This window comes from Mirounga angustirostris, unplaced genomic scaffold (genome assembly GCF_029215605.1).
Source record: "Mirounga angustirostris isolate CCGP_5_RB_7025 unplaced genomic scaffold, mMirAng1.0.hap1 SCAF_9, whole genome shotgun sequence".
Classification (NCBI taxonomy): domain Eukaryota; kingdom Metazoa; phylum Chordata; class Mammalia; order Carnivora; family Phocidae; genus Mirounga; species Mirounga angustirostris.
Window position 1 is genome coordinate 142,277,018 of NW_026991717.1, and position 13,420 is coordinate 142,290,437.

General features: G+C 48.2%; 1 protein-coding gene across 13 annotated transcripts in view; it reads left to right on the forward strand.

Moving 5' to 3' along the window:
• KLC1 (kinesin light chain 1) overlaps nt 1-13,420 on the forward strand; it is a 48,499-nt gene that overhangs the window by 29,645 nt on the left and 5,434 nt on the right. For 2 of the 13 annotated variants that reach the window (XM_064571651.1, XM_064571653.1), the window contains exons 13-15: nt 2,057-2,218; nt 8,630-8,760; nt 12,281-12,347. The exons of 1 other annotated variant lie outside the window; for it this stretch is intronic. In XM_064571651.1, coding sequence (XP_064427721.1) covers nt 2,057-2,218; nt 8,630-8,760; nt 12,281-12,347 — 360 coding nt within the window. Of the gene's footprint in view, nt 1-1,980; nt 2,224-6,297; nt 6,349-7,047; nt 7,309-8,629; nt 8,761-12,280; nt 12,348-13,420 lie in introns of those variants that run through there. 10 more of the 13 variants (XM_064571652.1, XM_064571654.1, XM_064571657.1 and 7 more) reach the window with 7 other exon arrangements.

The window sequence follows — 13,420 nt, forward strand, 5'->3', positions numbered from 1 at the left end:
TGAAGACACCCACAGAAATGGGTGGGAGTATTTGCAAATCACATCTGATGAGGACCTAGTATCCAGAATATATAAAGACAGAAGGATCTCCTAGTTTAAAAATGAGCAAAGGAGCTAAATAGACATTTCTCTGAAGATGGCACACGAATGCCCACAAGCACATGAAAAGATACCAGCGTCCTTCGTCATTAGGGAAATGCAAATCAGACTGCAGCAAGATACCACTTCACACCCAAGAGGATGGCGCGAATCAAAAAGCAGACAAAGTCGCAGGTGTGAGGGACGGACGGCGCACTGGGAACTCCCGGGTGCCGCCGGTGGGGGTGTAGTTGGATGGTGCGGACCCCGTGGCTGCTTCGGAAGGTAAACGTACAGCTGCCGAAGCGCTTTCCTCCCTCCGCTGAGAGGTTGTAGTTAGGCTGAGATGCTGTTTGTGAGGAAACGCGGAAAAGGCCTACTTGTTGCCCTGTAAGGAGGAGGTTTCAGAGTAATGAGTAAATGTATTGCTCTGCGTGTGTGTGTGTCCCTGTGCATAAACAGGTAAAACTATGAAGAGGACAGGTGTGGTTTCGGTTTCTATTTTGAGGATTGGAGAGGCAGGTGTGAGTTTTTCCCTTCCTCAGTGGTATAGATGTCGGTGCTGATCACTGTTTGGGATTAAAATTACCCACATATGCCTGAGGATTCTTCTCTTTCGAAAGAGTCCATGCGGAATGATGAGAGCAGACCCGGTGGAGGTGGGGTAGCCCCTGCAGAGCCTGTCTTCGGTCCCGTCATCCTTCGGGGGTCGTCTGACTCTGGAGGGCTGCGTCGGGGAGAGCGCCCTGGGGCGTCGGCAGCCCTGCCGGGGGTCTGGCTGTGCGTGCGCCGCCCCGGGGTGGAGGGTGGCTTAGGCGGTCTTGGTGCCCACCTGGTTCTGGAGTGCGGTGGCCACTCATCTACAGGAGTCGTGCCCACAGTTCGGGCTTCGTTTTCAAGTGCTGGGATGGTGTGTATCAAACGAGCCGAATCTGGGGGATCAGGAGTTGTAGAAATTTATGTTTGTTTGTTTTAAAGATTTTATTTATTTGTTTGACAGAGACACAGCGAGAGAGGGAACACAAGCAGGGGGAGTGGGAGAGGGAGAAGCAGGCTTCCCAAGGAGCAGGGAGCCCGACACGGGACTCGATCCCAGGACCCTGGGGTCATGACCCGAGCCGAAGGCAGACGCTTAACCATCTGAGCCCCCCAGGCGCCCCAGGAGTTGTAGAAATGTAAAGGAAGGTCTGTGCTCTGCCGGGAACGGTGTCCTCCTGCCGGGTGAGGGCCCACAGTCGGCCTTACCGTCAAGTCACAGTGGTATACCGTGTGCTGGAGGGGTGTGCCTTTCGAGGAGGACACTATGGAAGTCGGTACCAGTGCCGTACTTGCCCCGGCTGCTGGGCTTAAAATCCCAGTTAGAATATGGAACGTGTTGCGTCTGGGTCATTCGAACTGAAACGCACATGGAGAGCAGTCTCTGCCATGTTGTAGCTCAGCGATGTTTTAGCTCGAGCGTGCGCGGGCCCTCCGTGCCGAAATGAGGTGAGAGCTTGGAGCTCTCCTCGCTCCCTGACGTGGGCGGGGGGGGCGCGTTGGGACGTTTTCCCAGCATCCTTCCGTGAGACTTGGCAAGCAGAGAAGTGGAGAGAATTGTACGCTTGTGTGTCTGCCTCCCAGATCCCGTCATGAATGGTCATTGCTCTCGGGCACATCACCTCCATCGCTCTGTCCACCAGGCCTCTTCTGGGCAGAGCATTTCAAATTTGTATACATCCGTACGTTTCCTTGTAAATACTTTAAGTGTGCAAATCACTCACGGGGGCCCAATATTTGTTTTCTTTTTTAAATTTGACGTAAACTTTACAGAGGGTGAAATGTGTAAGTCTTAAGTCTATATTCCTGAGAAGCACTCTTCTGTGTCTAAGGACTGTTTTCGTGTTTTTCTTCCCCCGGGTGAAGCTTAGCTGTCTTAGAAGCCCTTCATCAAGGTTCAGTTCTAATGGCTCCAACCCTTTCCCCCTTGCCTGGCTCCCAGGGTCTTGACAATGTTCACAAACAGAGAGTAGCTGAAGTGCTGAATGACCCTGAGAACATGGAGAAGCGCAGGAGCCGGGAGAGCCTGAACGTGGACGTGGTCAAGTACGAGAGCGGCCCTGACGGAGGGGAGGAAGTGAGTATGAGCGTAGAGTGGAACGGGGTAAGTACAGTACACAGCCGCCAGCGTGCGCAGGCAGGCGCTTGTCTGTCGCCGGGAGGCCGCCTGGGCCACGCTCCCAGCAGGAGTGCTGTCCCGCAGTTTCCTCCGGGCTTACATGCTAGACACTGTCCTTTTTTCAAATTGAGTATGAATTAAGCTTTTTGTAAGTGCTTATCTTCTGCTAATAATGAAGTCTGTTTGTTCAAAGTGGTCATTTTCTTTTCTTTAGGGACCCATGAAAGCTGTTTGGCTTAACTTTGAGCACTTAAATGCTGATTGAGTGTCCTGGTTATTTAGAGCCATAATCCATAACCTGGTTTTATTTTAATGTTAGGATTAGTGTGGCAGAAAACTAACTCGCTTTTTTAACTTACCCATTTTCATTGCTAACTCCAGTGCTCCTAATTTCACTGACCAGGCTGCTGTAGATTTTGTGAGATTTAAATTCCTTAAAGGGAAATGATGTTTCGAACACAGCTTGTCTCTAGAGAAGAACAGGCTGGGGCAGCTGCTCTGCATGGCCCACCGCGGTGCTGAATGTCCTGTTCCCACTGAGGGTCCCACAGCTCATCTCTCTTCACAGTCCTCTGCCAGAGGTTTTCGGATCCAGAACACGTGCCCGTGTTTGGAACATGTCGCTCCTGGCTCTACCTCTGGGTTTCACTGGTTTGACTTGATGGAGATTTTCACCACTGCTGTTTATCCAGTGGTTGCCAAAGAGCATGTGGCCTCCTGGACATTTTTTTCTAGTGAACGTTGGTCACACATGGGTAATACTTTTGTACGTTGAGCTGGTGTCTTTGGAATTTTGCTTTTATCAGGGAGAGTTGAATGCAGGATTAGGTGCACGATCAATTTTTTTTTTTTTTTTGAAGTCGCAGTAGGTGCAGTTTGATTAGGTAATTGTGCATATGTTTTGCCAAATAGTAATTTTGGGTTTTCCTATGCTCTGTCTTTTTGAATGTATTTATTTTTGGGATTTTCTAATAGCTGGAGTGGTTTGGTAAGGATGAGACATTTTCTACAAAAATGGTAGTGGCCAAAATTTCAGGGAGAGAGCGTCTTTTTGACTGTCTTTATCTGGCAACTGCCTTGCTTTGGTGTTTCCTGTGCCAAGACAACCAATCAGCATCTGCTTTGACCATTCTCCCATTGGGCAGTAGTCTAACACATAAATGATGATGGCTAGGCCCTCCTCTCGCCCGCATCTGGCCACACTGTGTACTGTACTCTCCCCATGATTCCTGTTGTCCTGCATGCCTTGTGGAGAGGGTCATGTCCCTTCTCTAGTCTGTAGAAGCCAGGGTGCAGATTTTGACACTCTTGAATGAAGTTCTGGAGGAACTTTTTCTTGAGACAGTATTTCTAGGTCAATCTTCCTGTGCAATCCTATAATAAAATTATTGGCAATGCAGAGTTCTGTTACCATCTTCAAGACTGAGACTCAGGGGTGAGAGAGAGCTGCTTCCCATCCAGTCCGTGGAGGGCTGGTAGGCGGCTTCCTGTCAGGCCTGCTGCTGGAATCACAGAAGCGGCCCCTCCCGAGTGCACGCTTGGCCCTCCTTCCTTTCACATTTCCTCTCTCGCTTTGGACATGCTCTCACTTAGGACACTCACACACGGGGCTTTGGACACCTTTTTACTTGACTCTTGGACACTAGAGGCTTTGCGTCTCTGACAGACTCCATCGCAGGGCTCATCGATTGGCAGTGGTCCACTGGATGAAAGAATCTAGATCCCAGATCTTAGGTCATCCTGTACAGTGGTTCCAAACTCGCTTTGAGCAGCCGAAGGGGCCCTTTCTTCACAGAGAGTCTGAGATCAAGCAGCCCGTGACTCTGGAACTGCCCAGGTTACCCAGGGGATAGCCGCCCGGGCTGGTGTGCTCACCGCCAGGCCCCTGAGGCCCCTGCTCAGGCTCAGCCCACCCCTGCCTACGCAGGAGGCCTGGCTCGCAGGTTCTGAGAAGGTGGTGCTGAGCTCTCCCGACATTTGGTTGGAATTTTCATTTTCAAAGCGCGCGGTGATTGTTGAAGAGGCAGCATAGGCATGTACATGCACACCGGGGTTTGAGTCAGCCTGATTGAGGTGTAGGCACGTGCAACTAAATCTGAGTCCACTACAGCCCCCGCGTTGGTCTTTGTCCAGGTGTGAGACTAAATGTCTCAGGCCCTCAGAGTGGCAGTGAGGAGCTCCTGCAATGACAAGGCACATGGTTGAGAACGGCTGCCGCCCACAGCCATTTACCTGTGTGCAGCGAGGTTCTGGTGCTGGGCAGTCCAGATCAATTGGAAACGGATTGGGAGTTCAGGTGTCAGGGGCTAGACTTGTCATCTGTAATTTCATATTTCAAGTTGTGGGTTCTGTAAAGGTGGCTTCACTGTTCTTACTGGTTTATGTTCTTCTAAGAACTTGTTACACATTTATAATGAGAAAATGCCACCTAGATTTACTTATATTGGGGTTCTGCATTAGATTTTAAGTTTTTTAAAAAGGGTTTCAGTGCTCTTTAAAAAGTTTAAAAACTGCTACTGTAGGGAAAAGCATCGTGTTGCTGTGTGGGGCAGGTGCTCTTTCAGTGGGGAGGACGGCAGTCCCGTTCCATTGCCACAGCCGTGTATGTGAGACCGAGCGGGTGTGATTGGTCCCAGCATTCAGAATAACATGTGGGCAGAGGTCAGGCAGTCCAGGTTCCAGTCGCACCCTGCAGATGGGGGAAGTCTAGGTCAGCACAGATTTCCATGCTGTTAAAATACAAGAAAAGTAGGGTTACTGAATATACTGTAATCATTCATATGAGATTTCTGGATCAAGTTCTTAGGGAAGTGCAATTCTGTTCTATTAAAATATATACTATTAAGATGGTGATTAAAGGACTTTAAAATGTAACTTCCTCAAACTTATTTTTGTATAAATAGTACACAGAGCTGAAAGTCATTGTCAAGATAAATCAGAGTTCTCTTTTCTGGTCCCCCTAAAAGCGCAAATGCTGTGTGCAAAGGAGTCCTTTCTGGCTAGCTTGGATTCCCTTTACCCTCTGTGCACATGGCTGCCATCCCCTCCGAGGGCTGCTGGGACCATCCCTGGAGCCTGGGCCCCTCGCACACGTGGGAGCCCTGCGCTGCGCGGTTATGAAGTGATCATACTTGCAGCTGTCCCACTAGGGCCCCAGGAAACATCACGCCCTCCATTCTGTCCGTCTTCTCCACTCTGACCTTTTTGTTTCTGACTTGCCAGTTCCCTGCGGGGCCCTTCAGAAGGAGCCTGCCCCACCCGCACCCCGTGTTAGGGCTTGTTTTCCAAAGACACTGATCTCTTGCCCAAGATGACTGAGGAATGGGTTAGTATATGCTGTTAATTAGAAATAAAGTTTTAGTTTTAAAAATTACATTAGGAAGACAACTAGAATATAACAAAGAAAAAATAAAGAACAAATCACCTGAACTCTATAGGTCATAATTATTGCCATGCATTTCTTAGCCAATACACTACACTATTCATTTCTGTTCAGAAACCCACTTTTTTGATGTAAGTATTCTTTCATGGCAATATAAAGAAGTAGACTGTTTTTGAAAGAGTTACAATGCAGGAGACCTCCCAGCCCTCCAGCTCTTACTGAATAGAAATCCACGGGGGCTTGGGGTGGGTTTCTGCTGTTGTTCCCGCTGGTTCTGGAGGGCGAGTGCAAGGAGAGGGTGGGCAGCCCGCTCCATCACCTCTTCCCTAGCCAGGTGCTGCGTCCGGAGCCCAGCTCCTGTGCACCTGCTGCTGCAGGGGTGAGGGATTGGGCAGGGGGAGAGTGAGTGAGTGAGTGTGTGTGTGTGTGTGTTTTTCGCGTGAAGTATGTCTGGGATCTGGTCACTCTCCCATAGCCTGCTGAGTGGCCAGACAGGAATGTTCTAAGTAACACTGCTGTAGTGTAGCAGTGAACTCTGAAATGAACTGCGGGAGGAGGTGTACTGTTTGCAGAATTGACAGTTTAATGTCCTTTTTCTGAAAGAGCAACAAGAACTTATGTTTTCTTGTCCTCCCAACATTCGTGGGGAGTTGGTAACAAATCTTATTTTTCCATTTTAAAGATGAGAAAAATGAAGCTCGGGCTGGTTAAATGACTTGCTGAGCGTCCCATGGTGAGTCAGAGCGGGCGGGGGCTCGGTCCCCGCTGTCCGGGGCTTCATACGAGACCACTGGGGTTCCAGTCTGCTGAGACCCGGGGTGCACTGCTGCCTGTGGAAATCCATTTTCTAGAATTAATCTTATTTTGGATTATCAACTGCATGTTTAAAATGTGCTAAAGACTTCTAAAGTCAGTGGTTTCTTCAAGTTTCTGAACTGTCTAAACTGTTAGTGCTTTTAAGAGAAAGTCCTCCCTGATTTCAGAGAGAACTTTATAGTTTAGGGATATAAAATGATTTCTGATGAAGTTAAAGGTTTAATGAATGGCCTCTTCCTGTGTGTAGCCTTTCTTTTGGTCACTGTCGGATGTTTCTCAATGTGGAATCTCCTTTATGTACAGTTACTGGAAAACCTCATTACAGTAAGTATCATGGAGATTTCCAGCACAGTGCTAATCCATGCTCGAAACTGGAATTTTGTTTTGATGATCAGGAGTGATTAGTCTTGATAACGTAAAAGATAGCATACGGCCCAGTACCTCTTGGTACTGGGCTGATAGAAGCAGGCGGAAGGTCATCCCAAATACTAAAGCGATTAAAAGCGCTGCTGAGATTTGTGACCTAGAAATACTGTAAGCCACGCTGCGGTCAGTGGGGGCTGGCTCTGTTCTCACAACGGTTTCACTGGGCTCTCTCTCCGTTTCTGTCTGACAGGCCTAGCTGCCTCATGTGACGTTCACACTGTGTCCTGCATGACGGGCGGCTCCTCCTCCAGCTTTACTTCTCTCTCCAGTGCTGACTGCTGTGCTTAGCGACCCCTAGGATTCTTGTCAGAGCTCCGCCTCTCTGTGACTGGCCATTCCTTTCGGTGCTGCTGTCCTTTTTGGGGGGTTCCTTATCTCTGTATACATGTAGCTTTGCCAGATATGTACTTAGTAATATAAACTGTGTTAATAAAAACCATTTCCTGTGTGATACATGAGTTTAAGAATTAAGAGCGATTAGTTGTTCACTTTGATCAAAGGTAGTTAGAAGTCTCCCGCAGGTGTTAATGCCGTGGCATGACCGTGACCGTTGAACTAGCTAGGCTGTAGGAGTAGGGCATGTGCTGCTCCCGTTGCCCCTCCGAGACCCGGCGGGGCCAGCTGCGCCCCGGGCTCTCCCCTTAGGATCTCGCTCCAGTAGCGTTTGCTGTGTAGTCTCTGTGACATTTTGGCAATTTTGCTTTTCTCCACTAATCTTTAAGTGTTCAGTGATTTGTGTATTTGTGTCTTTCTAACTTCTAATAAACTCACTCCAACTGACCCGTGTCTTGGTGTCTGTCTGCCTGGTAGAACTTCTCACTCTTTCCATGGAATGCGGCATTGCGTAGCCTCTTGAAGGAACGGGGCTACTGTTAATCTCACTAAGTGATTCATTCTGAGAATAGAAGTTGCTTATAGACACATTTTTTTCACTCTCTGCTTTTGATTTTCATACCCAGATACTGCCAAGTGTTTCTCTTGTTAATGCCTGGGCCAGTTACAATGAAAGCTGGACAGTTTTTTACTTGCTTCCTACAAGGTGTCAGAGGGGTTTTAATGGGATGAGCATTTTATTTAATTTTCCAACCACACTTAAAATCAACATTTAATAAAACCGTTTTTTAAAATTTACTAAAGGGGCACCTGGCTGGCTCAGTCGGAAGAGCGTGCAGCTTTTAATCTCAGGGTCGTGAGTGCAAGCCCCACACTGGGTATAGAGAATACTTAGTTACTTACTTACATAAATAAATAAATAAATATTCTAAAATGAAATTTACTGAAGAAGCAGTACATCTAAGTACTGCATGTACACAAAAGTGTTAAAAAAAGAGTTGTCTCTGTCATCTCTCAGTGGTTTGGGTCCAGTACTGTTACATGGACCAGATGCTTCCGTTTTTATTAAACGTAGAATTTGATTTTGGTCATCTTCAAGAAGCAGCGTTAATTTTCTTGAGACTTTTTCTGTGTGTGACCTTTTTTGTTTCAAAACAGCAGGATGATTTTTGGGGATGTTTTTTGTTTGAACTTCTTCCTGTTCAGAGGTTTTTCATGATCATTGGATTATCTTGACTGAAATTTAGAATGGATAGATTTCTATTTAAAGTGTATTTATAGACATGGCAAACTGGTAATTTCTGTAGCCACTGTATTGCCAGCAAGTCACAGACAAGTAGGTCAACCGTGATGTGAATTCTTGTTTTCATTCAGCTTTGCTTCTCGGGAGGCCGGGAGAGGACCGTCTGCAGTTTCACATGTGTTCACGTTTCTTTCAGGATGGCACTGGATCTTTAAAGCGCAGTGGTTCCTTTAGCAAACTCCGGGCTTCAATTAGACGCAGCAGTGAGAAGCTGGTTAGGAAGCTGAAGGGAGGAAGTTCTCGAGAGAGTGAGCCAAAGAACCCCGGGTAATTATCTATCTGCAGCCCCTGTTGACCGCCCCGCCGCGCGGCGTCCGGTGGCCCTTCCTCCCCAAGCCGTCCCCGCTGCTCCTCACATGTCCGCCCTGGGGCTGGAGCAGCTCCGGCCTGTCTCTTCGCTTCCTGGAGAAGGAGCTGTGGAGCTTCCTGTGGCGGGGCTCGAAGGGCGGGGGCCTCCCGAACAGACCTGTGCGATTTGGTTGTTGTGTGTTCAGAGGAAGCCTTAGCAGTGACAAGGGGGAGCTTCGGAGGAAAACATGGAGCACATTCACGTGTTTACTCCAGAGAGCTGCTGTTTTCTTTTTTTAAATTAGTACTAGTTTAAATCCTGTGAAATTAGTTTTGAAAATCCTTTTAAAATCATAACGGTAGCCATGACTATATGAGGCTCACAGGTATTAATGTAGGGAGAATAATGTTTTAAATAGAAGGATTACAGATTCAGGACTTTAGTAGAAGGAGTTTCTTTAGGAATTAAAAAAAAAACCAAAAACAGATTTTCCACGTGTTTAAAAGAAGGTGCACTCCTGAGTCTTAGAGTCTTTTGAACGATACCATTGAAGTTGTCGAAGGAATTTGGTTCTGAGGTATTCTGTTCTTTATAAGGTGCACCAGAGTGTTAACAATCTGCCCCCGTTTCTGGGTTATTTCTGATGTAAACGGCATCTTGTTTGGGATGCATTTCTCACAGAGGCACTCTTCTATCAGCCGTTCCGTGAAACTCTGAATTCCTAAGTGGTGCCTTCTTTTTAAAGATTGAGTCTGAGTAAAACTCTGTTGTACAGGTAACTCCGCTTTCCCTTTTGTGGGCAAGAAGTCTCCCGCCGCTGAGACTGGGAAGCGGGGTCCCTTCATACGACGTGTTGGAGACCTGAGGTTAGGGGCCCTTCCAGCTGCTTCCTGTGTTGTTTTGAGGGGTGTCCAGTCTCGTTCTGGTCTCTGTCAGTGAAGGCATAGCTCCTGAGACCCCTGGGATTCCCTGGTGCTGCCCTGCAGGCTCAGCCCCCCAGCTGGGGAGCAGAGGCCCAGGTGTGCTGTCCGCCCTGTCCCCCCAGGCGTCTCTGCTGATGGACGCACATGTTTTTTGATGGCTTGTGAGGCAGGACAAGCGATTTGTATGGGTGGCTGTCACCCTGCTTCTCAAGGATGTTTCCAAGCCTGTTTCTGTAGAGGGAGTCATTTAAATGAGCTCCACACATGTTTGTTGTGACACTGCCTGGAAGATGCAGTGTTGAAAGCCAGCCGGGGCTTCTGGAAGGTTGTAGGGCTGAGCAGCAGACTGCCGTCCTGTCCCGTCTGCACCAGAGCCTGCGACCCAACAGATGAACGTGCATCCAGGAAGTTGCCTTTGGGATAAAGCGCTTGTTTTAAAATATTTACAGAACTAAATGATAGGTCAACTATCTGCCTCACCGAATTTTGAAAGATTATTTATTTATTTATTTATTTGTCCACGTTGTAAGGATCTGAACAGACTGTTGAATAGTCGCTTAGTTTTTGCTCCTGGGCTGGATCTGATGAGCGGAAGTGCTCTCCACACGCCATAATTTGGCTCCTCCAGGGCAGATGCACTGGCTGTTGGAGGTTCTGGATGTTTTGAAGCTTTTTAAATGCAGAATCCAATTCTGGCACTGAGTCCTATGACGTGGCCCTTCCTTCCCACGTGACAGAGCTCAGAACTTTTCTCTCCCCCTCCTGTGCCTTCTTCCTGTCTCGGCCGGGACGTAGCAATGCGGACGCTCCCCGGTGTGGCGCTGGCCACGCCCGTGCGCACACGTCACGTGTGGTACTGGAGATGGTACCTTACTGAACTTGATGGAAACTGAAATGGCTCTAGAAATTTTATCCCATAAAAATGCATAAAACTGCATCGTCTGTCCAGGTAAGAGTAACTGCCTTTATTCACTGGGCCAGTGGTTCTCAGACCTGAGCATCAGCGTCTCCGGGGGGTTTGAACACAGACTGCTGGGCCCCCGCCTTCAGTTATGGTGCAGTGGGGTCTGCACCCCCACCCCTCCCACCATTGGCCTTTCTGGCAAGTTTGCAGCTAGTGCCAGCGTGGCTGGTCTACGACGACATTTTGAGAACCACCAAACTCGGCGTTCTTCCTGTTTGGTACCCACAGTGTAAGGGAAGGGTGTGGATGCAGCTCGCAGAGTCAAGGGGAGACTTACTGGCAGGAGTCAAACTGTTTTTACCTTGCTCTTGTAAGGAAAAGAGAGTTTGCGGAAGAGGGTTGTAGAACTGTCTTAGAAAAAATCCATTGGCCACTTAAATAATAATAAAGTGTGCCAGTGCGATTTGGTTTGATTTTATCCTTTGTTCTTGAGCAGTGCTGTGTAGACAAAACTTGTTCAGAATTCTAGCAGCACTTACGTAGGATACGTTAGGTTGTTGTGTTTGTCCTGGTTCGGGCATTTTGGGAATGAATTTTACTTGAGGTTAAGTGAATTAAGGTCTTTTGCTTCTGGCGTAGTTCATTCAGTGAGAACTTGGTCAGTACCTGCCATTTGCCAGGCGCGGCGCCCGTCCGTGGTGCAGGTGGGCACTCGGGTGCTGACCCCGGCCTTAGTGCCCATGTCTGGTTGTGCTGACCCTTCAACTCACAGCAGGTACTGGTGTGTACTGTTCATGTCGTAGGTAAATTTATTGTTACAGTTCCTATTGCAGATACTTAAAAATAACCATTAATATCAGTTATTTTAACTTTAAAAGCTAAGGTGATTTACTGTCTGAGGGCATCCCTGGTGGTGTAAGCAGTGATAGTAACTATGACTGTCTATCATTTAAGTTTAGGTTTTAGGTTATTTGCAGGATATTTCATCAAGTATTTTAAAGGTGTCAAGTGGGAGAAAAAAGTAAATACACATTTAAATCACTCGGTTTCCTTAAAGGTAAAACCATGAAATTTGTTTTAAATTTTGGTTTCTAAGCAGAGAAATTCTAGCTTCTGAGTGTATTTTGCTAATAAATAATTATTTTTCCTTTTAATATAAAATTTAATATTAAAAATACACAAAGTACGCGAATATATGTAGATACTGAGCTTCAGGGGGTCTCTCTTTTACATGGTCACTTAGGTGAGTGGTGGGTTTTGGAGGAGGCTCCAGGCTTCCTTCTTAAAACTGATCCGACATGCCCTGCAGACTCAGGCCCAGCCAGAGGGCTGCGCGGGCAGAGCTTCTTGGCTCCTCCACGAGCCAGGCTTCAAAATGTGAACGTATGAGGACACGTGGAATTTACACATAGTATTTAAGACAAATACTTTGCTGAGACAGATGCAGAGAAACTGTGCTTTTTCTCTACTGGGCTTTAAATATGGATAGACGCGGGGCATCTGTGTTAAGAACTGGGCAGACACCCCAGTCCGAGAGAGAGGCCCGCTCTCCACGAGGGATGGCTCCCCCCACCGTGACAGGGGCCTTGGGGGTGTCTTTGCTGTGTTTGCCGCCCCTGGTTGACTGACGCGCTGGTTTGTCCTTTTGCATGTCCACTGCCCTGTTTGCAGCATGAAGCGTGCCAGTTCCCTGAATGTCCTTAACGTGGGTGGCAAGGCTGCTGAAGACCATTTCCAAGTAAGGAGCCCTGCCCCACTCAGTGCCCTTAACTACCCAGCCCAGGGAGCTGGGCGGCCGCAGGCCCTTCCCGGGCACCACCGTAGCCTCCGACGGCCTTGGGGGAACACTTCAGTATTTTCTGGGTCTTAGAGAAAGAGGCGTCATAATGACATTTCCAGATTCTGCATTAATTTGATTACGTAAATTGTGGGAATGTGTGTATCGTGGACATTCTCAGTATACTCATGATCCTTGAATACTTTGATTAAGCTAATTAGAATTTAAATATTCCGATAAAGTAGTATCAAAATTTGGTCACTTAATGTGTATTAATTTGTATGATTTCAGCCTCTGGTAAGTTTGTAACTAATTCATTGTCCATTTAAGCTGTTGTTCGGTGTTTTAAAACTATTAGACCTTTACTAATGTAACTGACATATTGTCACTTTTGCACCCAATCTGTAGCACTTTTTTTGGTGTCCCAAGGCTTGCATGAACCTGTCTCCTTCACATTTAAAACCGTTGGGACCTTCTTCCAATTTTCCGTTTCTTTCCAACGTCTGGTGTGGCTGTCGGGTGCGGCCAAGGGTGCCGAGCAGACCGGGCAGCTGAGCCTGCAGCTGAGCTTACGGGAACGAGAACCTTCTGACTTAGCAGTTACTGCTCGTCCGCCAGCGACCAGACGTCCTGGCCGTTGCACCTCTTAGCAGCCCCGGCCCAGCTGCTCACCTCTCGGGTGCTCACGGGTGGTAGCAGGCCTTCCTCCTCAGCCCCCAGCACCGCAGGAGGTGGCTCTTCCCGGGGTGCTTTCTGCCAGGCCCCCGGTGAGATGTGAGGTGCTGGTGGTGCTGGCCGGTGTGCTTGGAGCGTGCCTGCTCGTGAGAGTGAAAGGTGTCGCCGTCCCAGAAGGTCTGGGCCGACCGGGTCCCGCACTCCTCTCTCGGTGCTGGCCCGTGTGCACGTGAGCATCAGGATGCCCGAGTGTTGACTTCAGAGGTGTACCGCTGTGACTGTGAGCTCGGAGACGCCTTGATGCTGGTGTCCTTTGGAGTACGGGTGGAGTGTAATTTTCCTGTTTGTTCTTCACGCAG